Here is a 27,781-nt window from a genome sequence, read left to right as displayed (position 1 = left end):
CCCCTCCCCCTCAGCTCCCCAGGGGCTCTTCCCAACGGCCACCCGCTCCCCTCCCCCACCTGCACCACCCCAACCGTCACCCCAACCCCTGTCCACATCCGTCCCCAACGGCCGCCCGCTCCCTTCCCCTCTCATCCCCCAGCCGCACCGCCCCAGCCGCTACCACAGCGCCCACCTGTTTCCCTCCCCAGCGGCCACCCAGTCCCCTACACCACCCCAGCGACCCCCCTCCTCCCTCAACCCGCTTCCCTCCTCAACAGCCACCCAGTCCCTGACCGCTACCCCCCACCACCCCAGCAACCCCTCGCTCAACCCGCACCACCCTAACAGCCACCCGCTCCCCTCCCCAAACCCCCCCAGCCACGATCCTTTCCCCTTCCCGAAGTGCCCAGCTGCCGCCCGCTCCGCCGCCCCAACCCAGCCACCACCTGCTCCCCTCTCCCACTGCCGCACGCTCCCCGCCCAACGGCTGCCTGTCCCATACTCCCCTTCCCACCTTTCACACCCGCTGCTGCACGCTTCCTTTTTGCCTTCCCCGACTGCCATCCTGCGGCTCAGCGGTCCCTTTTACTGCATGTTTCCATTCCCCAGTTGCTACCAGTGGTCCCTTCCCAGTGCCACCCGTATGTACAGTTGGTGCCCCTTCCCTTAACCAAAACTGCTGCTACCAGTGTTCCTAAGCGCTGCCACCCATTGCCTCTCTCCAGCTGCTGCTCCCGTCTCCCACCGCCTGCCTCAAGCTCCTTCATTCCCATCGCATCACCCAATTGTCCCGCATATTCCCCAATTGTTAGCTGGTACATTACTCCTTTACACCATTCCTGATGACTAGCTGCAGCGCCCTGTCTCTTCTGCCACTCCTTGTAGCCACAATGACTAGCAGTTGTCATTCTCAACAAATACATAAATGTCTGATTCTAGCATTTGTCCTTTTCTGTTGTAGGGCTGTCACACAAAACATCTGCCTCCCTGAATAGTAGCCTCACGGAGTGAACTGAACAGGTAAGATCTGTCTCCTGCCATCCATCTCCAGCCTCTGACAAACAGAGGCTGAGAACATAATTTCTTACCCATCCTGGCTACTCGCCATTAATAGACCTAACATCCATTAATTTATCTAGCTCTGTTATATTCCGAGCCTTCACAGCCTCCTCTGGCGAGGAGTTCCACATTTTGAATATGTGCTGTGTGAAGAAGTCACTTTTATTTTAAACCTGATACCCATTAATTTTGTTTGATGTTCCTTAGTTCTTATATTATGAGAACAAGTAAATCATTTTTCACCTTCTCCATACCTCTCATAATTTTATGTACCTCTGTCATACCCCACCCTTAGTCTCCTTTTTTCAAAGCTGAAAAGTCCTTGTCTCTTAAATTTCTCTTTGTAGAGGACCTGTTCCCAACCCCTAATCATTTTAGTTGCCCTTTTCTGAACCTTTTCTAATGCCAGTATATCTTTTTTGAGATGAGGTGACCACATCTTTACACAGTATTCAACATGTGGGCATAGCATGGTTTTATATAGGGGCAATAAGATATTCTCTGTCTTATTCTCTAACTCTTTTTTAATGATTCCTAAGATCCTGTTTGCTTTTTTGACTGCCGCTGCACTCTGTGTGGATGTTTTCGGAGACCTATCCACAATGACTCCAAGACCTCTTTCCTGATTAGCTGTAGCTAAATTAGCGCCCGTCATATTATATGTATAGTTGCGGTTATTTTTTTTTTTTCAATGTGCGTTACTTTACATTTATTCACATTAAATTTAATTTGCCATTTTGTTGCCCAATTAGTCAGTTTTGTGAGATCCTTTTGAAGTTTTTCACAGTCTGTTTGGTCTTAACTATCTTGAGCAGTTTAGTATTGTCTGCAAACTTTGCCACCTCACAGTTTACCCCTTTCTCCAGATCATTTATGAATAAATTGAATAGGATTTGGTCTAAGGACTGACTCTTGTGCCACTAGTTACCTCTCTCCATTCTGAAAATTTACTATTTATTCCTACCCTTTGTTTCCTGTCTTTTAGCCAATTCTCAATCCATGAAAGGACCTCTCCTCTTATCTCATGACAATTTAATTTATGTATGAGCCTTTGGTGAGGGACCTTGTCAAAGGCTTTCTGGAAATCTAAGTATGCTATATCTACTGGATCCCCCTTGTCCACATGTTTGTTGACCCCTTCAAAGAACTCGAATAGATTAGTAAGACATAATTTCCCTTTTCAGATACCGTATTGAGTTTTGGCCAAAAAATTATGTTCTTCTATGTGGCTGACAATTTTATTCTTTACTATGGTTTCAGCTAGTTTGCATAGTACTAATGTTAGACTTACTGGTCTGCAACTGCTGGGATCCCCTCTGGAGCCCTTTCTAAATATTGGTGTTATGTTATCTTTCAGGCATTGAGTACAGAAGCTGATATAAAGGATAGGTTACAAATCACAGTCTACAGTTCTGCAATTTCACATTTGAGTTCTTTCAGAACTCTTGGGTGAATGCCATCTGATCCTGGTGACTTGTTACTGTTAAGTTTGTGAATTTGTTCCAAAGCCGCCTCTAATGACACCTTGTTCTTGGACAATTCCTCAGATTTGTCACCTACAAAGGGTGGCTCAGGTTTGGGAATCCCCCTAATATCCTCAGCTGTGAAGACTGAAGCAAAGAATTCATTTAGTCCCAGGTACAAATGCTTTTGTAATTCTGTCTATGAAACATTCCCCATGGCTGGTGTTCCATTTTGTTGTGAGGCTGTCCATATGCTTTGTGCACAGTAATTTACTTTTTGTGCTATTTCTTGAGACTGCTTATATTCTACTTTTTATACTTAAGAAAATCACTTTTATTTAGTAATAACCCTAATGTAAATAATTGTTACTTGGGCAGTGGGAAAAGCGGTCATGCATCTGTCTTTATGTAAGAAAGAGGGTGGACAATATAAGCTTGCTCTCTAAAAAGTTGTATATGAAATAAGGCTTATTTATCTGGGGTTCAGGTCCCATTGGGACTGTCCCCCTGGGAGCTGAGGTAAGTCCCTTTCACTGAGCCTTCCCAGAACTGAGCTGATCTCAGTGTTTAAATTGCTCGATATAGAGCTATGATCCCATCTCAGTGTCAGTGCTGGAGAAGGCTGGAGGGCCGATCTTGCCAAGACGGAGTAAAGTGGGCTCCTAGGAAGGCAGGAAGATTGTCTCAGTGATACTTCACCATATCAAGTGATGGTCTCAAGGGGATCTCTGTGACCAAACTACGCACAATGGCATAGATGAGCAGGGTGGTACGTACAGCTTGTTGCCCTGGAATGCTGCTGCTGATGTTAAGTGAGTGACTGGAGAACAGACAAAGTGGTTATTAGTTTGTCATTTTCTGAAGTAGACAGGAAATCAGCAAAATGAGAGTGAGGGAAGGACATAACTTCTCACACTGCACAATAGCAAATGTCCTTGTTTTAATGGCCAGGGTAATGTGGGGGAGCAAGCATTGGTTTGTGCTGGGCCAAAAAGGAAGGAAAGCAGGAAACTAAGGTTTTGTCTACACCACAGACCTTATAGCAGCACAGCTGTACCTTGGCAGTTGTGCAACTGTAAGGTCTCCTGCACAGCTGCTCTATGCTGGAGGAAGAAACTTTTCCTGCCAGCTTAATTAAACCACTTCTAACAAATGACGGCGTGCATGTCACCAAAACAGCAACTCTTGACAACACACCATGTTCCGCACTGGCACTTTTGTTAGTCAGGGTGTTTTTTCACACCCCTGCACAACAAAAGTTTTACAGGCAAAAATGCCAGTGCATACAGTGTATCTGATTCTCAAGTGTCCTACACCTGACCAAAGTGACCCCCTGAAGAAGAAAGCAAAGTTAGCACTTGACCTTAAAGTCTGTTTTTCCTTAAGTAAATCCCCAAATAACAGTGAAGCAATTAACCATTGGAATAATTTACCACGAGCGATTGTGGTTTCTCCATCCCTTGACATTTTTAAATGAAGACTGAGTATTTTCTAGTACTTTGTGTAAGTTCATCAACTTGTTTGATGGAGGAGCTGAGGTCATATAATCACAATGTTCCCTTCTGGCCTTAGAATCTATAAATCTAAGGAACGAAACCTGGACTTTCAGCTTTATTTTCTGCTGAAGAGTGGTTACAGTTAGAAGAGTGACTAAGTATATCTAACACCTGCTATCTATCTATGTAACACAGCCTGTCTCAGCTAACAGCTTCTCAGCTCCCTGTAGACATGAACCACGTGAGCTGACCTTACAGACACGTGCAAGTACAGCCAGCCTAGATCCAAGAGACTAAATCAGATGCTACCCAGTCTCATGAATTATTCTTGATGACCTCTCAAGGACCCTTCCAGCTCTACATGTCTATGATTCTGTAATCAACAGCATTGCTGGCTAAGTTATTTCTGCAGAATCTTAATTATCAGTGATGAAAAGAGACAGAAAGATTGTGGCTGGATTCACACTGGAAAATATAATCCCAATTGTGCATACAAAATATAAAATGATGGGGTCTAGATTACCTGTTATCATTCAAGAAAGAAATCTTGGAGTCTTTGTGGATAAGTGCTCTTAAAACATCATCACAATGTGTAGCAGCAGTCAAACAGAATGTTAGGAATCATTAAGAATGGGATAGATATGACAGAAAATATCATAAGGGCACAAATCCATGGTACACCCACATCTTAAATACTGCTTGCAGCTGTGGTCACCCCATCTCAGAAAAGCTATATTGGAATTAGAAAAGGTACAGAAAAGGGCAACAAAAATTATTAGGGGTATGAATAGCTTCTGTATGAGGAAAGATTAATATGATGGGGACTTTTCCTCTTGGAAAAGGGAAAAACTGTAGGGAGATGTGATAGGCTGTGTCTACACTAGCCCCAAACTTCAAAATGGCCATGCAAATGGCCATTTCGAAGTTTACTAATGAAGCGCTGAAATACATATTCAGCGCTTCATTAGCATGCGGGCGGCCGCGGCACTTCGAAATTGATGCGCCTCGCCGCCGCGCAGCTCGTCCCGACGGGGCTCCTTTTTGAAAGGACCCCGCCTACTTCAAAGTCCCCTTATTCCCATCTGCTCCTTCAATATGTATTTCAGCGCTTCATTAGCAAACTTCGAAATGGCCATTTGTATGGCCATTTCGAAGTTTGGGGCTAGTGTAGACACAGCCATAGAGGTCTATAAAGTCATGAGCAGTGTGGAGAAAATAAATAAGGATATGTTCTCATAAAACAAAATCTAGGGGTCTGTAGTAAAGAGGTGTGGTCTTCCACATAGTGTACAGTGCAGAAAAGCCTTGGCTGGTAAGAGCTGGAAAAGCCCCTGATACCCATGTCGAAAGCAGAGGGGCAGAGCCTCCATGTAGGAAAAGGAAGTATAAGAGGTGGGCCTGCCGCTCGGCTGGGAATCAGCCACCAGAGGGAGCAGATGTCTCCCAGCAGTGCTCTGCCTGGGAGATGGCCTCCAGCCCTTGGGAGGAAGAGGGCTGGCTGGAGGCCCCCGTTCTCCTGCAGAAGCCATCTGCAATGAGGCACCTCCACCAGGTGGGGACAGATGCTTGGGATCTCAAACTGCCATATGTGCCCGAATCCAAGGAGTACCTTGAAGACATTGAGGATGACCAGTGGGCACAGGTATGAGTGAGGGGGAGTTTATGAAGAAGCCCACTGTTGTCCCACTGTGGGTTTCCCCAGGTGAAGGTAGTGTTGTGCTGGGATCCCTGCTGACCCAGCAGCATACATCTCTGCTGTTGCTGAGGCCCTGGGCTGGGGTGTGGTGGAGTTGAGTGGGCCCATGCAACCCACCACTGTGGTGGCAGTACTTTCCCTCTGTGATAAGATGGTGTTTCTGGGCACAGCTAGAGAATCATTCTAGAGTACCATTGCTTAAAATCTGGGCCACTTACAGCACCAGGCTGAGATTTCCTTCTCACTAAGGCAAACCCAACCAGCAACCACAGCACCTCTGCCACCTCCACTGGCCAGCCAGAAGCCAAACAAGCAAACCCATAGACTTCTCGGCTACTATACCAGCACAGACCAGCAGCCCCCAACTTCAGGTCAGAGGCTCTTCAGCCTGTTTCACCAAACACCACAGATTCTTCCAGACCCCAAAGGGCCCAGCCCCAGACCCCAGTCAATATATATGTGGATCTTACCCAAGCAACACACTCACCAGTTCTTTAGATCTAATACCTAAATATTTATTAATACAAAAGAAAGAACAAGGTTAGAGAGAAGAATTGTTAAAACAATACTTTACATGCATCAGTTACAACTACTGATGGAGGCCAGTGATATTTGCTGATTCTTGAAAGTCTCTGAAAGTTTATTTCAGGTTACATAGATTCAGTCATTGGAGCCTTGTAGATCCGGCCTACTGGGGTCCACATGCTGGGACATTGGCGTTTGGAGACCACAAGACAAAAGATCCAAGATGGACACTGCTAAATCCACATCATCCTTCTGAGGAATGCGCCCCTAGTCCAGACAAGCCTAACTCTTGAGGACTGAAGAACAAAGAAAGTCCTTGCCAGGGCCTATCTTACAGTTCTTCATATGCACAGGAAAAATTCCTTTCTTCTCCATAGGCCTTGGCTTACCGCCTGACCTGGTGGGTCACTGTGCTGAGTTTCCATTCGTTGCAGTCCCAGTAGGGAAATCCCACCATCACAAAAGGGGTGTTGGCCATCTGGGCCTTTGCTCTGTCTATTGTCCTGGCTGTGGTGGAGACCAGCCTCCCACTGTGAACCTCGGCACTGAAACATTTCTCATAAAGCTGGAGAGCTAGAAATCTAGGAGTAGGAGTAGGCATCCTTCAGTCTACGTAGACTATGGATTGAGCCCTTTGTAGTTCCATTTGGGATCATCATTTTGCAGCGTCAACTGTGACTGTGAAGGCCCACATGAGAGTGACGGTCCTTGCTGCATCTGTTGCATGTGTAATGGGTGTTTGGCAGGTTCTTACTGTGCTTTCTGTGGGCTCGCTTCTCCTCTGCTAGCTGTCTGATCCACATCTCACCCTTCTGGAGGCCCTTGTGTAGTTCCTGCCTCCATCTGCTGCAGTTGTCTGCCAGCTCCTCCCAGCTGTCCGGCTCGATGTCTACCTCCCTGAGGTCCCTCTTGCAAACATCTTTGTAGCACAACTGGGGGTGTCCGGGAGGTCTTTTGCCAGAAGCTAGCTCACCATGCAGGATGTCTTTTGGGATCCTTCCATCATTCATCCTGTGGACGTGACCAAGCCAGCGGAGCCGCCACTGCCTGAGGAGGGTGTTCATGGCTGGGATTCCAGCTTGCTCAAGGACAGCAGAGTTGGTTGCTCTGTCCTTCCACAATATTCCAAGGATGCGCCTGAGGCAGCGCAAGTGGAAGACGTTCAGCCTCTTTTCCTGGCGGGCATACAGGGTCCAAGACTCACTGCCGTAAAGGAGGGTGCTGAGGATGCAGGCTCTGTAGACTTGCATTTTGGTGTGGGTGTACAACTTGATGTTATTCCATGCTCTCTTGCTGAGTCTGGACAGAGTTGTGGCTGCTTTTACGATCCTCCTATTTAGCTCAGTCTCCAATGACAGGGTGTCAGTGATGGTGGATCCGAGGTAAACGAACTTGTGGATGACCTCTAATGTATAGTTGTCAGTGCTGATGGATGGAGGTTCAGCAACGTCCTGACCAAGTATGTTTGTCTTCTTTAGACTAATGGAAAGCCCGAAGTCCTTGCATGCTTTGGAGAACTGATCCAGCAGTTTCTGAAGCTGGTCTTCTGTGTGTGACACTTCAGCGTCATCTGCGAACCGCATATCTCTGATGAGGACTTCACGCACCTTAGACTTAGCTTTCAGCCTTGCAAGATTAAACAGTTTCCCATCAGATTTTGTGTGCAAAAAGATGCCCTCTCTTGAAGATCCAAAGGCGTGCTTCAGGAGGAGTGCAAAGAAGATCCCGAACAATGTCGGAGCAAGCACGCATCCTTGTTTGACACTGCTCCTGATGCTGAAAACACCCGATAATGTGCCATCATATTGGATGGTTCCTCTCATGTCTTCGTGGAAAGACTGGACCATCTTGAGTAACCGTGGTGGACAGCCTATCTTGTGGAGCAGTTTGAACAGTCCAACCCTGCTGACCAAGTCGAAGGCTTTGGTCAGGTCAATGAAGGCAATATAGAGTGGCTTCCTTTGCTCCCTGCATTTCTCCTGCAGCTGCCTCAGAGAGAAGACCATGTCAATGGTAGATCTCTCTGCGCAGAATCTGCACTGTGATTCGGGATACACCCTCTCAGCAATCTTCTGGAGTCTGACGAGGATGATGCGAGTGAACAGTTTACCAGCGATGCTTAGGAGGGAGATTCCATGGTAATTGTTGCAGTCGCTTCTGTCTCTTTTGTTCTTATACAAGGTTACAATGTTAGTGTTGCACATATCCTGTGGAACCTCTCCCTCTCTCCAGCACAGGCACAGTAGCTCATGTAGGGGTTCCAGGAGGATGTCCATGGCACACTTGATTACCTCTGGTGGTATACCATCGTGGCCTGGGGCCTTTCCTACTGAAGTGCTGTCGATGGCTTTCTTCAGTTCGTCCACAGTTGGTTCCTGATCCAGTTTGTCCGTTACTGGTAGGAGCTTGAAGGCATCGAGGGCTGTATCAACCACAGTGTTCTTACGTGAGTACAGCTCGGAGTAGTGCTCGACCCAGCGCTCCATCTGTTTGGCTTTGTCAGTGATGACTTCACCAGATTTGGATTTCAGAGGTGCCATCTTGTTCTGGATGGGTCCTAATGCCTTCTTCATACCCTCGTACATTCCCCTGAGATTACCAGAGTCAGCACTGGTCTGGATGCTGCTGCATAGCTCGAGCCAGTAGTTGTTGGCACAGTGCCTGGCTGTCTACTGTACTGTGTTTCTGGCTGCTCTGAGTGCTTGCGGGGTACTCTGGCTCGGTGAGCGTTTGTACTCCAGGAGTGCAGTGCGCTTCTTTTTGATGGCTGGAATCATCTCATCAGAATTCGCGTCGAACCAGTCATTTGTGTATCTAGCTGTTCTTCCAAACACTGACAAGGCCATGTTGTAAACTGTATCCCTCAGATGCTGCCATCTGGATGTCACATCAGCACCCCCAGGGCTGCTGTGCAGATTCTCCTCGAGGGTCACTCTGAACTTTTTGGCTCTCTCTGAGTTTGCTATCTTTCTGGCATCAATGCGGGGCCTTTCAGTTGGTTTAGAGTGGTACAGCTTCTTGGGTCTCACTTTGAGTTTGGAGCAAACTAGCGAGTGATCTGTACCGCAGTTGGCACTATGATAGCTGTGTGTCAGAAGGACATTTCTGAGTTTATCACGTCTAGTGATGACCACGTCTAGTTGATGCCAGTGTTTCGAGCGTGGGCGTCTCCATGACACTCTGTGCTGTGGCTTGGTTTGGAAAAATATGTTTGTGATGCACAGATTGTGATACATGCAAAGTCTGAGAAGACGCTGTCCGTTTTCATTCATTTTTCCCACACCGAAGTGGCCTATGCAGGAAAGCCATGAGTCACAATCAGCTCCACCTCTTGCACTGAAGTCACCCAAAATGTACAGTTGTTCGCAAGCAGGTATTTGCGCTATGGCAGCACTAAGCACGTCATAGAACTTGTCTTTTACTTCTGGTGTGGCGTACAGGGTTGGAGCGTAAGCGCTGATCTTGTGAACATGACCGGTGCAAGTTTGAAGTGTGACCTGAAGGAGTCTTTCTGATCCGCCCATGACTAATTCCACCATTTGTAGAAGGGTGTTTCTGATGGCAAATCAACACCATGCTCCCTGGGTTCATCTTGGGCTTTACCCTGCCAGAAGAAGGTGTAGTCCTTTTCCTTTAGAGATCCCGAATCTGCGAGTCGTGTCTCTTGCAGAGCAGCAATGTCAACTTGGAGCCTCTTCAGTTCCTCATTGATGACAGCGATCTTTCGGGTGTCACTGTTGTCCTGAAGATCTTCAGTCAAACCGGTCAGCATAGTCCACACATTCCAGCAAGCAAGCTTAAAACTTTGATGGTTTCCTTTTCTTGTTGATTTTCTTATTGGTTTGCCTGGTGCTCAAATTTCAGTCACTTGTCAGGTTTGGGAACCTTAAGCCTCACGCACCCAGTGAGGCAGGTGAACTGTGGCGGGACAGTACCCTTCTGGCTGGGGGCCGCCCAGCTTGAGGCAGGCGGTAACTGTCCAGTGAGATGCGATGATCTCTCCCACCGTCAAAGGCAACCCCGGCACTCGTTCTCTTTGCCAATTGAGAGAGAGCTTATAACTGGTATCTGTTACCTCCCGTGTTGGTTCAACGCTGTTAAGCGATGCTGGAGTACCTCTCCAGGCGCAAGCCTGGGCAATTTTTTCTTTTTGGGACCCTGGGCTGCCCAGACGCCAGTGTCCCCCTCTCGGCTTTACTGATATAGTCCAAAGGAGAGGATAACCTCTACGTCTGGTACCAGCTCAGCTGCAGGGGTTGCCGGGTCAATGCCAGAAGTTGGCACAGAACCACCTTTGGACTCCCCTCCGGATTTTCTGTCAGGGTTTACTCCCTTCGCCTTGTTCCTTCCCAGGATAACCCACAAGGCAGAAATCTATAACTTTACATACATACATGATACAGACACACAAGCAGCAAACATAGATTCAGTGCATCATCAGCTTTCATTTGACACTTCACTGGCACCCCAGCACAGTATTTGGGGCCAATAGCCACACTGGGCATATAAAATGGTTTCCAGACCCAATATAAAAGTCCAGCCACGTGACACCCTCAATAGCTATTAGTGCCTCTGAACAACCCCCTTCTCCCACTTGGTGGTACCAGTCCCCAAGACTGTTGAACCAGAGATTGCTAATTCCCCATTTCTGAGTTGTTTATAGAGTTGGTGTAGCAAAAGGTGTGGCCGCCTGTTCAGAGTGACACCATGGAATGGCCAGCAACTCTCAGATGAGGCCTAGGATTCCCCTCTTGACTACACTGCTACAGGGTCACCGAATGAAATTAATAGAGGACATTGTGAATGCCAATCCTATAACAGAGTTCAAAAAAGAAGTAGATAAGTTCTTGGAGGATAAGTCCACCAGTGCCTATTAGCCAGGCTGGGCAGGACTGGTGCCCCGGCTTCTGTTTGTCAGAAGTTGGGACTGGGGGACAGAGAATGGATTGCTTGATTATCACCTTTTAGCTGCGTCTACACGTGCACGCTACTTCGAAGTAGCGGCACTAACTTCGACGTTAGGCGGTGAGACGTCGAAGTCGCTAACCTCATGAGGAGATAGGAATAGCGCCCTACTTCGACGTTCAACGTCGAAGTAGGGACCGTGTAGACGATCCGCGTCCCGCAATGTCGAAATTGCTGGGTCCTCCATGGCGGCCATCAGCTGGGGGGTTGAGAGATGCTCTCTCTCCAGCCCCTGTGGGGCTCTATGGTCACCGTGGGCAGCAGCCCTTAACCCAGGGCTTCTGGCTGCTTCTGCGGCTGCTGGGGATCTATGCTGCAGGCGCAGGGTCTGCAACCAGTTCTCAGCTCTGTGGATCTTGTGTTGTTTAGTGCAACTGTGTCTGGGAGGGGCCCTTTAAGGGAGCGGCTGGCTGTTGAGTCCGCCCTGTGACCCTGTCTGCAGCTGTGCCTGGCATCCCTATTTCGATGTGTGCTACTTTGACGTGTAGACGTTCCCTCGCTGCGCCTATTTCGATGTTGGGCTGAGCAACGTCGAAGTTGAACATCGACGTTGCCGGCCCTGGAGGACGTGTAGACGTTATTCATCGAAATAGCCTATTTCGATGTCGCAACATCGAAATAAGCTATTTCGATGTTGGCTGTACGTGTAGACGTAGCCATTCTGTTCCTTCCCTCTGATGTACTCAGATTCAACCGCTGTTGAAAGACAGGACACTGGGCTAGATAGACCTTTGGTCTGACCCAGTATGGTGGTGGTTACATTCTCAGGTCCCTAGAGAAACTTAGGGCTCTGACAGACAGAAAAAAACATCATAGGACTAGCATATTGAGTCCTTGTGTGTTGAAATCACTGGTAACGCCAGGAGGATGTTATTAAAAAGGGACAGTGAATTTAAGATGGGGGAGGAGGGAGCTTGGAATTTAGAATGCTGAAAGTCAAGCAAAACAATTGAATAACAATTATTATAGTAATATACAATTTCCAGAGATAAACGTCTAAAGTTTTGGAAATAAATTACATTTGATCAGTTCTCTAAAGCGCGATGATAACCTGATGTGTCATCACTTTCATATTAAGAGTGTGAGCCATCGTGGTGTTCAAGTTGAGAGCTACCTTCTGTTTTAAGCAGCAACATTCAGGTCAAAACTTCAAGTAGCAAGCTCAAGGCTTTTTAATTTCCAGCCTAGCTGTCACCCATCAGTGCGCCAAAGATTCAATCTACTGGTTTCCTGATTCGGCTAATTGCAAAACATCAGTAAACAGCCCAGTGAGATAGTATCTGACCACAGGAGGGGGGTAGAAGCTGGAAGACATTTTCTAGGAAAGGTTTTGAAATATTCACTAAGGGACAAACACTAGGTGCTGTCACAGTTCAAAGCAAATACATCTGTTTCCCTCAGTGATTCAAAAAGAGGAATCCCACAGGCTTCCAGCTCCTCTAGCTGTCACCTCTCCGGGGTGGAGACCCTCTTCTCCCTCCCCTCTTACAAGGGTATTGCCAGGCTGAAAAGTTCCTGCCCAGCCTTTTCTGTGGTACTCCCAGCAGAGAAAGGCTGCTGCAAGAGGTGGGCTTGCTTTCAGTTAACAGGGTGACTTCCCACAATTATAATTATAAAAGCACTACAGACATATTAAAAACAACAGAACCTGAACACATGCTAGTCTTAGCAGAGATCACCCCAGCCCTACCACAGGCTCTGACAGAAGCAGTCCTCCAATAGCTTCCAATGCATGGGGATGTAGTTTCAAGTTAATTATAACTTATCTCAGAGCAAGCGTGCGGTCTTCTGGGGTCTGAGCAGACCGCGTCTTTCCATCCCTTCTGTAAAGATTGGAGCCTTCTGTGGGCCAGAAGTCTTGTCTCTTTACTGGAGCAGAAAAGAAGAGGCTGTCTGAAAACCAGCTTATTTACTCAAAGGCCTTTCTTTGGGTGTTTATTGGGTCCCTAATAATACAGCCTGAACCCATAGATTCACGCTCTCCAAGATTATGGTTACACTGTAACCGTAACTCAAAATAACTTAGACAGAATGGTACCCTGAAACTCCCGCACACCTCTCTGTGTTAGGGTTTGTTTTGTACAAGGCATGCATAATAATTCATTATGCCAGAATGGGGGTGCGGTGCAATGAAGTTGAGAACTCCTAGAGTAAGGCCTTCTTGGAACAGATGGCGATTGGATGTGTAACATAGAAGGGCTGTCTGTGAGTGGGAGACTGGGCCCGTGTTTGAAAAGGCTGTCAAGGACAACAAGTACAGCTATTGCACTCAGGGGGTGGCGAAGGCAGTGAGCCCATGACACAAAGCGTCTTCATTTAGCTCTGTGTCAGGAGCTGCCGGATGCCCTCCGGCTCTGGTTAGGGCTGTCTCACACTGAAGTGAAGATGGCACAGATCAGGATGTGGGATTCGTCCCCAGTCTCGACTGAGGAGATCCAGCAGCATTCGCTGGCATGGACTCACAGGATCAGAGCACTCTCACTCCATGTGGTCCCTGGGAGGAACCTGTTCAGTGTCACAACTCTACTCAGAAGTCCCTCTCTCGCTCTCTGGGGGATTAAGGTAACCCAGAACAGCTGCCTTCTGCTGGGTGTATGTACTTTTGCGTTGCTGTTACATCCAGCCACTGGAGGACAGGCCCAGTCAATTAAGATGCCTGCTGCTTAGGTGGCCATGGAGCTACCCTCACCACTTGGCTCGAATATCAAAAGGAAATCTTGAGGGTTGTCTGAGGGGCCTGATTTCACAAGTTCAGTGTTGAACCACCATTTCTGGGGCTCTGCCTACAGCCTGGAGGTGAAATCCCAGGAAGTCTCTGCGGCTATATTGCCTGTTGGATCAGCCATTGCTGGTTTTCCTGTTCTTTTCCCAAAGTTCCAGAGTAGCTACTTCTGCTACCTTCTGCACCAGGCTGCTTCTACACTATCACTCTCCTGTCGGAGGTACCATAGTAATGAGGCAATTTGAAGCAGGCTAAGGAGGCCCTAAAGTGCATATTCAGTGCCTCAATAGCATAATGGCAGCCACGCAAATTTCAAAGTGCGGACTTCGAATTGCAGGCTGACAGTGACGACGGGGCAACTTCGAAATAAGTGCCTCCCTTCGACATTCCCTTACTCCAGTCTAGTTCTGTGGGAACTGCCTCATTACTGTGGCACCGCCAACGGGAGAGTGATAGTGTAGAAGCTGCCCAAGATGCTGCTGCAGAGTCTTGCTCATGCACTTTGGGAGACTTTTCAGATCCAGGTTGCTGCTGTCTTAGCAGCCCAAGCGTTTAGGCCCAGGGTGTTCAGCAATCCAGGTCGCCAGCCATTCCTTTTCTCCAGAGGTGAAAAGATCAGGTGCTAATTCTCCCCCACATTGTCACTGGGTTCCTTCCTCAGACTCTCCGAAGCCCCAGGTGAGGACGTTGCACTCACCCAGGCCTTTGCTCTTTGGCGTCTGGCTGTTCCACCACGTCAGGTGAGCTCTGAGTGGCTCAGCCCTCTGGCTGGGGCTTGTCAATCACCACAGAAAGAAATTAACATCAATGAACTGTCCTGCAGGTGGGTTAAAGCTGTTTTCTTTCCCTGTCATGGACTCACGGGCCCTGTGATTTCTTGGCCCTGTATGGTCCCTGGAAGGAATGCCCCTCAGTGCGCCAGCCATTCCCAGGGGCCCATTATGTATCCAGGCTTAAGCCCTGGGCTTCACTGATTCCCAGAACTGCACTTTGTGAGCATCCAGCATAGCTGTTTCTCACCAGGCACCCCTCTCAGTGAGTCCACTCGCTCTGGGCCTGGGGGGCCTTCCCACCCAGATGGAGCTATGCAACCCCAATGTCTAGCCTGCAGTGATTCTCAGCCAGCATAACACAGGAGGTTTATTGAATGTCTGAACAGAGCACAAGGAGTTTTCAAGGCCTTTGAACCTGCCAGTTCCAGCACAGTCCATCTGCATATGTCCCACTCCTGGGGGGCTCAGTCTGCTCTTTGTTCCCAGTCCAGCAGCCCCCTCCTTCTACCCAATTATCTTATATCATGTACCTCAACAGCCCCTCCTTTGTCTTCACTCCCAACTAAACAGACCATCTGAGCCTCTTTTAATCTTTGTTCCCCCACCTGCTGAAACTGGCTGGTCAGGCCACCCAGATCCTCTCTCCTCAACCTTTTGTCCTCCCAGTGGTCAGAACTGACTGGTTCCCATGCTGGGTGGGCCTCCTGCTCACCAGCTTGTGGGATACCCAATATCCAGGTTCCAATACTAAGCAAGGTTACAACCACTCCTCACTGAACATGCAGCACACCGAGAAAACAGAGACACATAGGGCTTGTCTACACTAGTTCCCTCCTTCGAAGGGAGCATGGTAAGTAAGTTATTGGGAGATTATTAATGAAGTGCTGTGCTGCATATGCAGCGCTTCATTAAGCTAATTCTTTCCCGCGGCAACTCCGAAGTGTTTAACTTTGAAGTGCCAGTTTGTGTGTAGCTGTAGCTAACCTGCCGGTACTTCAACGTGCCTGGGCAACTTCGAAGTCCCTGAGGACCAACTGACTAAGCAACAGTTCTGCAGAAAAGCACCTGGGCATTGCAGCGGATGAGAAGTTGGATATGAGCCAACAGTTTGCCCTTTTAGCTAAAAAGGCTAATGGCATGCTGGAGTGCCTTAGTAGGAGCATTGCCAGCAGATCTAGGGAGGTGAATATTCTCCTTTATTCAGCACTGGTGAGGCAGCATCTGGGCTAATGCATCCAGTTCTGCTCTCCCCCATTACAGAAAGGATGTGGACACACTAGAGAGTCCAGTGGAGGGGAACAAAAATGATTAGGGGGCTGGAGCACATGACTTATAAGGAGAGGCTGAGGGATTTAGGCTTATCTAGTCTGCAAAAGAGAAGATTGAGGGGTGATTTGAGAACAGCCTCCTACTACCTGAAGGGAACTTCCAGAGAGGATGGAGTTAGGCTGTGCTCAGTGGTGAGAGATGACAGAACAAGGAGCAGTTGGGGAGGTGTAGGTTGGATATTTAGGAAAATCAGTTTAACTAGGGGAGTGGTGAAGCACTGGAATGCATTACCTAGTGAGGTGGTGGAATCTCCATCCATAGAGGGCTTTAAGTACTGGCTTGACAAGGATGTTGATGGTAAGATTTAGTAGGGATTGTTCCTGATTTCAGCAGGGGGTTGGACTCAATAACCTCCAGAGGTCTCTTCCAACCCTACGATTCTATGACTGGCAGTTTGCTGCTCTCTGGTCTGTTACCAGCTGGACTGTGTGTTTGCCCTTTTTAAGTTCCTCCCTCCAATGCTGGCATCTCTGATAGTTCGTCGGGGTGGGACTGGCTGATCCTACAATGATTCATTGGCCGTGCATTGCCTGGTGTAGGGTTTGCATACTATACACTGTCATCCTATTACTTCAGCTATTTCACTTGTAAGGAATGTGCCAGCAGGAGCTCAATACTGTTGAATGATTTGGGGAATGTGTCTTTTAGAGAGCATTTGCATGAAAATGCAAAGGTGTGCATATGTAATGCCTTGTAAACAAAGCCTGATGGGTAGCAGGTGAAGCCATGAGGTTTTGTCTGTTGTAAACAACATGTTGTTGTAAAGTCACAATTTATGCTATCACCCAGTATAAGAATTGTGGAGTCTCACCAATGCTGGTGGTTGTTGTGGGAGTACATGGCAGTCATCACTGCTGTATAAGCTATAGGTTGCACAGGGCTCCCTCAATCCAAGCGTTATGGTGTAACAGGGGGAGGGATAGTGGCTGAACCAGTTGGCTGGGAGCCTTTTGGTCATATGGTTGTAAGACTGGTTTGGCTAGTTCTCTCTTCTGCCCCCCCCCCCCCCCCACTGTTCAAAGATAGATCTAACCCTGGGTCTATACTTATTTTGTGAGAATCCTCCTTGGTGGGTATTGAGATGCTGTGGCTAGGCCCAGATCTGAATGCCACTATGCACTGAAATCACTGAGAGCTGAAGCCACAGCTGGAATCACAGGGTTTTGCCTACAGCTAAACCCACAAGACAGTGGGCAAATGTCTGGCAGAGAACAGGGGACAGGCAGCTGGCAGGAGCGACTGGCAGGCAGCCAGTGGGGCAGCTGGCAGGGGCAAGTGGAATGCCAGACTAGCACAAAGGTGGACACTCAGTGAGGAGGGCCATGTAAGTCAGTTGTAGATAAGTCAATTCCAGTTATGCAATGTCCATAGCTGGAATTGTGTATCTACAATTGACTTTCAGGTCTAGTGTAGACCTGGGCTCAACCACATCATCAGGTATTGTTTACTACAGCTCTGTCTGCTGATAGGTTTGGCTGGTTCACCTGGGGTAATGGTCACTTTGCAGGAACTTTGAAGTTAATAGGAGTTGCATGGAAGCAGCACCTCTGAAAAATCAGGTCACTTATTTATGTGCCAAGTATCAGAAGGGTAGCTGTGTTAGTCTGGATCTGCAAAAGCAATGAGGGGTCCTGTGGCACCTTATAGACTAACAGAAATGTATGAGCATAAACTTTCGTGGGCAAAGACCCACTTCGTCAGATGCAGGTCCTGGCCTGCATCTGACGAAGTGGGTCTTTGCCCAAAAAAGCTTATGCTCATACATTTGTTAGTCTATAGGGTGCCACAGGACCCCTCGTTATTTATGTGCCAAATTGTAAATTTATGCCTAACTTTAGCACCTATGTTTGAATATCTTGGCCACAGTCTTTTGATTCCTTGTGGAAAAGTCCTTTTGAAATTAACAAGGAAGCAAGCAATGGGGGTCTAATGGAATTCCTCTAAATCTATACCCTCTAATTTAGAAGCCATTCTAAGGAGACTGTGATACAGGATATAATTAAATGTGGTAATTAAATGTGCTGATGGCACACAGTTGGACAGCTTCCTCAATTAGGAGCAGGCTCAGGGCATTACTCTGGAAGATGTTGAGGATGGAAGTAATAGACATAGGATGAAACTGAACAGTACCCATTCCAAGGGTGTGCACTTAGGCATTAACAACGGGAATTTCAGCTGTAAGCTGGAACCTCATGAGCTGGAAAGGACAAACGGAAGTGAGAGAGAGCTGGGCTTGTCCCAGGATGACTGTGTCTCGCTCATGTGATGCTGCCTTCAAAAAGGCAAACGTGTGCATCAATGAAGACATTCCCGGTAGAGCTAGGGAAGCATTAATGCCATTGTGCAAGGCACAGCAGACTGCTCTGGAAAACCACATAGCATTCTGTTCATATTCAAGCACGAAGAATACGAGCTGGACCAGGTGCAGAGAAGAGCTTCTCGGCCTGAGCAGATGAACAGAGGGCATATCTTACTTGGCTTGGGATAGGATTGTTCACTGTAAATACATCAGGCAGGAACCCCCAGGGAAGGAGCAGAACTTGTTAAGCTACAGAAGAGTGTTGGCTGACACAGGAATAACTGGGTGTGACCTGGCCATGAAGAAACTTTGTCAGACACCAAACACAGGTTTCTAAGCATCAGAGGAGGTTGGGTCTGGGCCAACTTCCCTTTATAATTAGTGGGGCACACAGTCCAACTATTGCATGGTTTCCAAAACTGGGGGGCATGCAGAAATTCCAGAGGGGGTGAGGTGACCCAACTCCCCCCCCCTGCCATCATCCCTGCCACTCAAAGAGTTGGCCTTTGCTTCCAGCTTTCAGCCCCTGCCATTTTACATGGGTGGCCTGGCACAGCTGCTATAAAAAGCAGGCAGCCAGCGAAGACCCACATGGAGCCAGCTGCCTCCTGCAAAGGCATGTGGGCTGGGGGGGAGGGAGGAGGAGGATGGGGTTAGATGAGGGGCTAGGGGGCCTGGCTCAGGGGAAAGGGAGGGGGATGGGGTAAGAGCATGGGACTGGTAGTGCCTGGGTTTGCGGGTGGGGAGGGGTAGGGCTTGGGCAGGGGGCTTACGAGGCTCAGGCAGTTGACCCGCAGCTTGGATGGGCTGCTCGGGCAGCTGGTGGGAGAGCAGACAGCTGGCCCTGGTGGCTGGTGGGTGAGCAGGCAGCTCTGGCAGCGCAGGGCTTGGATGGGTGGGTGGCTGGCACAGGCAGCTCTGGTGGCTGGCACGGGGATCCAGGCAGCTGGCCGGCTGGAGGCTGCACCAGACGCTTACAAGGTGGGGGCTGTTGCCGTTAGCCTGGCTGGTCCATAGTTGGCCTCTGGGTTGGGACGGGGCCTGCACAGTGTCTGGCACCTTGGCAAGGACTGCAGCTGGTCTCTGTTGGGCCTGGGCTGTGCCTGCAGATGTGGCCATGCCAGCAGCCCATTTGGGGCGGAGCTGGTGCCCATGGGGCTGGGGCGAGGGCCATGTCCAGCATGGGGCTGGAATCGGCCTTTGCAGCCTTTGGCTGGGCTGGTGTCGGCCCAGCAGGGTTAAGGTCTGTCAGGAGGTAAGGAAGCCCTGTGGGTGGAGAGGCACTAAGGCTCCGGTAGTTGGCGAGTGGCTCGGGGCAGGGTGGGGGGATATGGCTCCATTGAGTCTGCTATCCACTATTTTCCAGACAACTTTTCCTGTAACCCCATTCACAAATTAGTACGAAATCCATTCAACGTTGATGCCGATTCATTGCCAGACCAAGCACTTGAAATAAAATATAATTCAAGTGCAAAGATAATTTAAAAAACTCAAGCTTGGAGGAATTTTGGATAAAATATTTCCCAATGTACTTAAAATTTGGAGAAGCGCTACCTATTATTCTTCCATTTTTGTCAATGTACTTCTGTGAAAAATGAAACAAAGAAATTGACTGAATGTCAAAAACCATTTGCGTTGCGCACTTTCATCTTTCAAACCTAGGATTTCCCAACTTGTGAAGAAAATGCAGCATCATCCTTCACATTAATTTTTTTCTGCTGTTTCTGATGTTAAATTACATTTTTATTACATTTTGGGACAAAGAAAAGCTATTTGTGCTTATTTGTAATTTTAAATACCATTTTTATGTCAAGTTTTTGTGTTTATTTTAAATTACGAATTCAATTTTTTGTTAGAAGGGGGGTTGGATGATGGAAAAAGAATAGCTGGGGGGTGTGAGGGTTTCTCAAAAATCAAAAGGGGGGCATGATGCTGAAAAGTTTGGGAACTACTAAACTTCTGGTTCAAAGCTGGTGTGTGATATATTCACAAGTGGCATTATGTGATGGCGTTGCTGTGAAGTCCCTTCTGGTCCTGTGGTCCCCTGCAAGAAAGATAATATCTGCACTTAATGCTATCAGCCTTCACCATAAAGGGTGACAGTTCCAGAGAAGGGAAGATGCTGTGAATTTGAAGGGCAATGTCAAGTACTGTTAAATTCATTGAACCACGTCATCATGGAAATAACATTAGCTTTGTATTTTAAAAGAGCAACCCACACCCAGAAAACATGCAAGTCCTGAGCTGCTTTGTATATTGCATCATAGAATCCTAGGGCTGGAAGGGACCTTAGGAGACCATCTAGTCCAGCCCCTTGCCTAAAGCAGAATCAACCCCCAACTAAATCATCCCAGCCAGGACCATGTCAAGCCATGACTTAAAAACCTCTAGGGATGGAGATTCCACCACCTCTCTAGGTAATGCATTCCAGTGCTTCACCACCCTTCTGGTGAAACAGTTTTTCCTAAAATCCAGCCTACACCTCTCCCTCTGTAACTTCAGACCATTGCTCTTTGTTCTGCTATCTGTCACCATTGAGAACAGTCTCTCTCCATCCTCTCCAGAGCCCCCTTTCAGGAAGCTTAAGGCTGCTATCAAGGAATCCATTTTGGAGCACTTGGAAGAGGCGAAAGTGATCAAAAGTAGCCAACATGGATTCACCAGGGGCAAGTCCTGCCTGACCAGTCTGTTTAGCTTCTATAACAAGGTAACAGGCGTGGGAAAGTCAGTGGATGTGATATATCTTGACCTCAGCAAAGCTTTTGATATGGTCTCCCACAACATTCTAGCCCGTAAGTTTAAGAAATATAGATTGGATCCCTGGGCTACAAGATGCATAGAAAGCTGGATGGATGGTTGGGCTCAATCCTCCAATTTATCTAGGTCACTTGTGAGAATAAACCCTCATTATGGTGTGTGGGAATTCAGGAACAGCCAATTACTGCCTACATAGCACATGCAGCCTCTCAAGGTGACAGTGTCCTGGTTCCGTCTGCTGTGTATTGGGTGGGAGGGGCAGAAACAAACATGGAGCAAATATGGCACCTCCATTAATCTAAGATGGCAGCTGCTCTTCCTGCATGGGCAGAGGCATCAGGAAAGTCAAATGAGCCTGAGAAGTGTCTCTAAGAGTGAGCTTTGTAGCTGGTGACTGAGCTGGTTTTCCCTCTTTGAAATCACTGTCATCTTGTGTGGGATAGAACATGCCCGTTGGCAAAGGCGGCTCTGCTGAAGTCACTCAGCAACTCTGTTTGACATGAAGTAATTCTTTGCTTGTCGTGACACCTTTCCCAGGATACCCCCTCAGCACCGAGCCCAGCCCTTAAAAGCCCTTGTTAATTAAGCCTTGCGATTGCCATGTTGTGCTGATAAACCATCAATCCGTTTCTCCTGCCCTACCCTCTCACCTGTCACACAGATTTTCAGCCCTTTGTGTTGCCCCAACAATCTCCTTAGGGTGTCTCATCACTCAGTTAAGCTAAAAACTGGCAAAACCAGACCTTGTGTTTTCATTTAAGCCTTATCCCTCTTTCTTTATCCTCCTCACTGCTGGGAACTCCTCAGTCAGGCAGCTTGCAGCCTTGGAGGGAGCTGTAGAGCTTCTAGTTTTACTTGGATTGCAGACCATCTTGTCCTGATGGATGAGGCCTGTTTGCACAGAGAGTGACAAGATGGTTCCACTCCCAAAGAGCTTCCAGTCTAAGAGCACTCATGCTAAGGTGTGGGGGGGACTGTAAGTCACAGACCTGTGGCACCTTACAGACTAACATATTTTGGAGCATAAGTTTTCATGGGCAAAGACTTGCTTCGTCAGATGCATGAGTCGTGCGGGGGGGGGTGGGGTTCAGAGGAGGATTTAAAGAGGGAGTCTCACTAAAGGGGAGGGCCAGAGCTGACAAGGTCTGTTCAGTCAGGATGTATGCAGGTCTTTGCCCACAAAAGCTTATGCTTCAAAATATCTGTTAGTCTATAAGGTGCCACAGGACTTGTTGTTTTTGAAGATACAGACTAACTCGCTTACCTCTCTAGCAGGTAAACTTGCCTCCTAGACAAGCTCTCAACCAGTCCTGCAGTTCCCTCCTAATCAAGTCCACCTGTCTCACTAGTTTGTCCAAATCTCTCCTCTCTGGCTTTCCTCAGACATCCATCCTCTCGTTCTAAATAAGCGATTCCTCCCGCTTTTTGCTTTCACTCTTGGACTATGTCCTTCTCACAACACTGCTGTTCCCTTCTTCACACATCAGCCCTCCTTTTCTCAGCCCATCTTTGTCACACCTCACATTCTCTGTCCAAACCCTGGGGAGAAGAGGCCACAGCTGTTAATCACCCAGCAGTGCTACTAAGAAACCACAGTAAAAAGGCTGTAGCATGGAAGTTGTTAGCTGTTATGGTTGCCTGGGTTCACAGAACAATTGAATGGCAGAGCCAGGCATCCGAATCTCAGTGCCCTAGCTCTGACCATTGGTTCAGTGGATTTAATATCACCCTGCGCTGTCTAGTAGGTATGCTGCATGGAACTGTTACATCAGGGCACCTGTGAGTGGGTCCCCCTTGACAAAAAAAAACACAAACGAAGGGGGCAGCAGCTTTCTTTGCAGTGATGCTCAGTCCTTTATTGTTGTCCTTGTTACCGTGGCACTTTCTGTTCATTCCCACCACCACGTCAAAGCTACCTTACAGAGTAGTGAAGAAGTGTCCATCCGCAGCCGGGGGAGGTGAGGACAATGACCAGATAATATGTATAATATATATAGATATTTATAATATGGCCTGTATATTCATATGTATAGCGCGACAAGGATGGGCTACCAGACAGTAAACTTTTGCTTTCTAAATAAAACCACCATGACAACAGGCACAAAAATTTGGTCCTAATCAAGGCCCTCACCTTGTCAGTCCATTGGCTGATTAATTGAAAAAAAAAATAGCAACCTGCTAACCCCTCTGGAATTTGCCCCCCGGTCATTGCTCACGTGAATGGTAAATTGGCCCCTGGGCAACACACACACACACACGCCTGCACACACCTACATACATACCGACATACAAAGAACGATAGAAATATACATCTGAGGTTCTTGCAGCAATGCAGTGAGGCTGTGGGGGTGAGTCAGCCCATCGTACCGAGGCAGAGGACAGACACCACTGCTAGCATTGTGGTTCTCATCTTAAATAATCAGTATTTATTTACAGCCTTATTTGGGTTTTGTGCTAAGATTGTGAGGTTACTGGCAGCAGCAGCTTGAGAGTGCGCGAGATTTTTCAGCTGTCCACACACAACAGATGCGTCAAAGCAGCACTTAGGTTTTGAGCGCAGCTCGGCCCTGGCCCCTGCACATGCACGCCGCTCCCCCCCACCCAGCTCTCTGCACATCATCAATAGGGGTTGCTATTTGTGGAGTTTTCTTAGGATGCTGAACCTTGGAAAGTCAACATTCAAAGCTGGGCAAGTGGGGTGACTGGACCCAAAGTGTCCATGTCAAATTTCCAACCCCAGGGGAGGGTTCTTAATAAGAGCAGCAGCGTCAGCTGGAAAGTTTGCACATTATGACTAATCTTGCCTGGGTCTTGTGCTTCATCACAGCACAGGACAAACCACTGGAGGGCAAACAGGAACTGCACGAGATGTTGTGGGAGATGGTCTCACTTACCTTCCCTGAACACCATGTGAAAAGAGAGCAGGGGTGTCTATGTGCTGAAGAGGAGGTGGGCAGTCCGAAGCACTAGCATGTCTAAAACTGGGTACGTACCACTCAAAACCTGGAGTGCTAGAAATGGCTGGAGAGCTGCTAAAGGGTGACAGCAAGGCTACAAGTGCCTTTGTGTGTCGAGCTCAGAGGATTCCCAGTGCACTCCCTGGAGGTGGTGAATGAAAATCCAGCCACTCTCTCTGGCTATACCCAGGGCCACACAGAACCCTTCTGTCAAACAGGCACCTGCATCTGTGCCCAAAAGGAAATGTACAAATAAGAAGTCAGACAAGCCGTTCTGCAGATGCCTCACCTAGTTCGAGTTCCTCTGGAGTAAAGAGGGGGAGAGGCGTATGTTCTTGGACATGGGAATGGCCCATTCCTGCCCTGGATGTAGATGTGTGGGGAGTTGCTTTGGACCCACCCACATCCCTGGAGGAGGGCTGGTGCCTGTCTGTCCCTGTGGATGGTGCTGAGGACAAGCTGCTTTCCCTGGTGTGCTGCTCACCTGAGCATTAGCCCTCTCCACTAGTGTGGTGAGCAGGGCGATTGGTGCGGAGCCTCCGAGGCAGGGGCCCTGCAGCTGGGTGAGATAAAGAAGCAGAAGTCAGGGCTCAGAGCACCGCAGACACCCAGGCTTCCTTCCAACATTATGGGCCAACTGCAGGGGGAGGAAGTGGGAATGAGGAGAATCAATCAGCTGCCGACATTGGCACCAACTGGAGCGAGGGAACAAAACAGCCCCAGCGAGTCTGGCAGCAGCACGCTGGTTTTAGCCTCCACTAGTTCTGTTCCAGCCTGATCAGCTCCTCCCCCCACACACAACTCTGCTGCCCCAGCCCCAGGGCAGCTGGGAGCACTGGGGAGCCAGCAGTGTATCTGAATGGGGTTCATGGAGGACCCCCCCTCCCCCATTTTCAGTCTGTCTCCTTCCTCCTGCAGCCCGGTGCTCCATTGTGCCAGTGCAGGGATGCTGCGCCTGCCAGAGTAACGCTGCTCCTCCATGGCTCTGGTACTGGAGAAGGGAAAACTGTGTGGTCACAAAGAAAGTGGGAAGGCATTCCCGTCTCCCTTGCTCCTCTCACTGATGTGACTGGCATTGTTCTGTGGCAGCACGGTTCCTGGTCCCATGGCCATGGCACCTGGAGGGTCTTCCACCTGTGATATCTCATGGGCCCTTCTCCTCCCCTTCATGGGCTTTTGGGGGGTTGCTTCGATGCTTTGGAGAAGCAGAGGTCATCTCCAGCCTCAGCCAGAGAGCTGCTGCTCCTCCTACCAGCTTCACACATCTACATCATCTGAAGCAATGCAAGGCCCAGCCAGTGCCACCCCCACTCCTGGAGGCCCTGGAGAAAGGAGAGGGTGCCAGAGAGAAGAACTGGTAGCAAGGATGCACAAGCATGCCTGACCCAGGTAATGCAGAAGGACGGGGACCTACACACCACCCAATGGAGAGTGCACTGGAAATGTCTCAAGAGTGAAAACGCCGTGCTGGATGAGTGGGAGCTTGAACACATCCTGGAGAAAGCAGCAGCTGGCTTCACCTTTAAACCGGCCCCTCTGGCCAGAGGAGATGGCAGGACCCAACCAGCCACGGTCGGGCTGCTACTCTCTAACAGAAAACAGGATTGTAACCTGTGGCTTCCCAGGCATGCTATGGAATGAGAGGGCGGTTGTGCTGCGTGGACTCCCCAGGCCAGGCTTTCCCATCCGTGAGCTGGGCACTGGATGGAAAGCTGACTGCACAGAGGTTTGCTCTTCTCTAAGCTGCGCAGCCTAAGCCCTCGCTCCAGGGAGATGAATTAGCTGATCCCCACGCTGCAGGGTCTGCTCCTGCCGAGTCCAGCAGTGAGGACTCACGCAATTCAGTAAGATGCTGCTGGTGTCACCGCCCTGACAGCAGAGGGAGGCCCCACACTTTGCCACTGCTTCATTTCCTCCCACTCAAAGGCACGGGGGTTGAAGAGCTGTGCGACTGGAAGCAGAGTTCTGGGGCAGCTGGGAGAGGCCAACAGCAGTGACGGAGAGAGGGAGCAGGCAGACACGCAGAGGGCTCACTAGTGGATGGTGGCAAAACTCTAATGAGGTCTCCCTTGGTCTAAGGACAATACCCGCAATGGGGCGAGCCCTTGTATCCATCCTTGTGTAAGCCCCATCAGCTGGATTCCAGGGCACAGCTCCTTCTTCTGATCCAGCTGGGGGCTGGCCTCCGACCAGGAACTGTGGAAAGGCAATTTTATAACCCAGGTCTTGAGTGAACCAGCTAAATCCCATCTCACTGACTGGGATTGGGCAAAGGTCTTTGATTGCTGCTTCTCCCTCTCCCCCAGTGCTACACATCTGTGCCTGCCCAAGAGCCCACACCTTTCTCTGTGCCCTCCCACCCCCTAGCAGAAGGTCTTAGGTGACAATGCACCTGCCCTCAACCAAAGGGTTGAATGTTGACACATGCAGGAACGCTGGCCTGAGTCCTAACAGCAGTAGCCTGGGCTGCTGCTGGATTCCTGTTTTAATCCTCCTCAACAGGACTGGACAAAAGCTCCTCTTGTCCCTCCTTTTACCTGTTTGCCCTTGCCTCCTCCATAACCCTGCAGCGGACCAAGGATGTTCCCTAGTAGTGTAACACGCAGTCCAGGTACCAGTGCCAGGACATGTGGGTTCAGTTATCTTCTGCCCTTCACTGGTTGATCCTTCCATTGCTGCTTTGATCTGTGAGGCCTTTTTCTGAGTGGGTAATGTTCCTCTCCAGTCTCTGTGCATGTCTTTGGGAGAATGGGATGGAAGTTCCCGCTGGCTGCTCCACCAAGGTAAGGTCCAAGTGGAAACAAAGCAGGATGTCAGATGACATGGTGAGGTGGGTCCAGCCATCACCCACAGGTGCCTTTGTCAAGCAAAGTCCTGGGATCAGTGGACATCAGCTCCCCCTTTGCACATCACAGGGAGACAGCTGAGCCTAGAACTCAACAAGAGGTCACGGCTGCTGCTGCTGAGACGGCACGGAAGGTGTCCCTTTGTCTGTGGCCGGCATACACAAGGCCTGGCTGTGAGAAAATCCCCAGATGCTTGTGAAATGGTCACAAGCCTGTGAGAAAGCAAACAACCATCCCGTCTGCTGAGTGTGTGGACAGTGCCAGCTGTTCCCATCTCACAGGAAAGCCATCTGAGAGCCAGGGCTTAGCTTCCCACCCGTTTTCTGCTTGCAATGGGCAGCATGTTACTGACCTAACAAAAATGCAGCTTTTGTGATTGCAGCTGGCTCCCCGGGAGGTGCTCTGGCATTGCACAGCAGCTTTAAGCAAGGCAGAGGAGAAGGGTGAAATCTGCAGGGTGCCCACGAGCCTCGGCTGTGACTCAACTTGACCGCGCCACCTAACTCTGCATTGCGAACCCACTGCCCAAATAAATAGGATAAATAAATAAAGTGACTGATTCTGAGGGGGAGGGAACAGGAGGGCAGCGCCTGTGTCCCTGGCCACCGAGAGTCTCACACAAACACACACACACAAGAAGTAGCTGAAGACAAAGACGAGATGGCCCAGGGCAGGGAGGCTGCTGACGGGGAATCCCCTGCCTGGGCCGAGCGCTGTCGGAAGCAGCCAGCGATGGGTGGCGCAGTCCTGGCTGTGCGAAGATGGAAGGGAAGGCAAGAGCTCCAGGGCAACCATCACTCCTGCGCTGGCATCGCAGGTGGGCGCTGGGCGGCGGATGCCAGGGAAACGTGAGTTGTTGAGGGCGGCAGCGACCGGGGCGTCTGGCACCTGAGAGTGGGATAAGAGGAAAAC

At 49.1% G+C, this 27,781-nt stretch overlaps 1 protein-coding gene and 1 long non-coding RNA gene across 4 annotated transcripts in view; one reads left to right on the top strand and one right to left on the bottom strand.

The window, feature by feature from the left end:
* Window positions 1-314: 314 nt before the first annotated feature.
* LOC142011668 (uncharacterized) lies at window positions 315-24,026 on the top strand. Its single transcript, XR_012645160.1, has 4 exons — window positions 315-1,002; window positions 2,589-2,679; window positions 20,874-21,016; window positions 23,894-24,026. It is a non-coding gene; the product is annotated as an uncharacterized LOC142011668 (long non-coding RNA).
* KIF3C (kinesin family member 3C) overlaps window positions 19,929-27,781 on the bottom strand; it is a 63,758-nt gene continuing 55,905 nt past the window's right edge. Inside the window, exons 8-9 of one of the 3 annotated variants that reach the window (XR_012645159.1) lie at window positions 26,561-27,757; window positions 23,470-26,219 (exon numbers count right to left, since the gene is read on the bottom strand). Coding sequence is in view for 2 of the 3 variants with exons in the window: in XM_074991525.1 (XP_074847626.1) it covers window positions 27,664-27,757 (94 nt within the window). In the remaining variant the exon portion in view is untranslated. Of the gene's footprint in view, window positions 20,354-23,469; window positions 27,758-27,781 lie in introns of those variants that run through there. The other 2 variants (XM_074991527.1, XM_074991525.1) reach the window with 2 other exon arrangements.

The sequence above is a fragment of the Carettochelys insculpta genome, chromosome 3, assembly GCF_033958435.1.
Source record: "Carettochelys insculpta isolate YL-2023 chromosome 3, ASM3395843v1, whole genome shotgun sequence".
NCBI classification, from domain to species: domain Eukaryota; kingdom Metazoa; phylum Chordata; order Testudines; family Carettochelyidae; genus Carettochelys; species Carettochelys insculpta.
The sequence above is the reverse complement of the archived record's forward strand: the minus strand, read 5'-3'. Positions and strand labels throughout refer to the sequence as shown.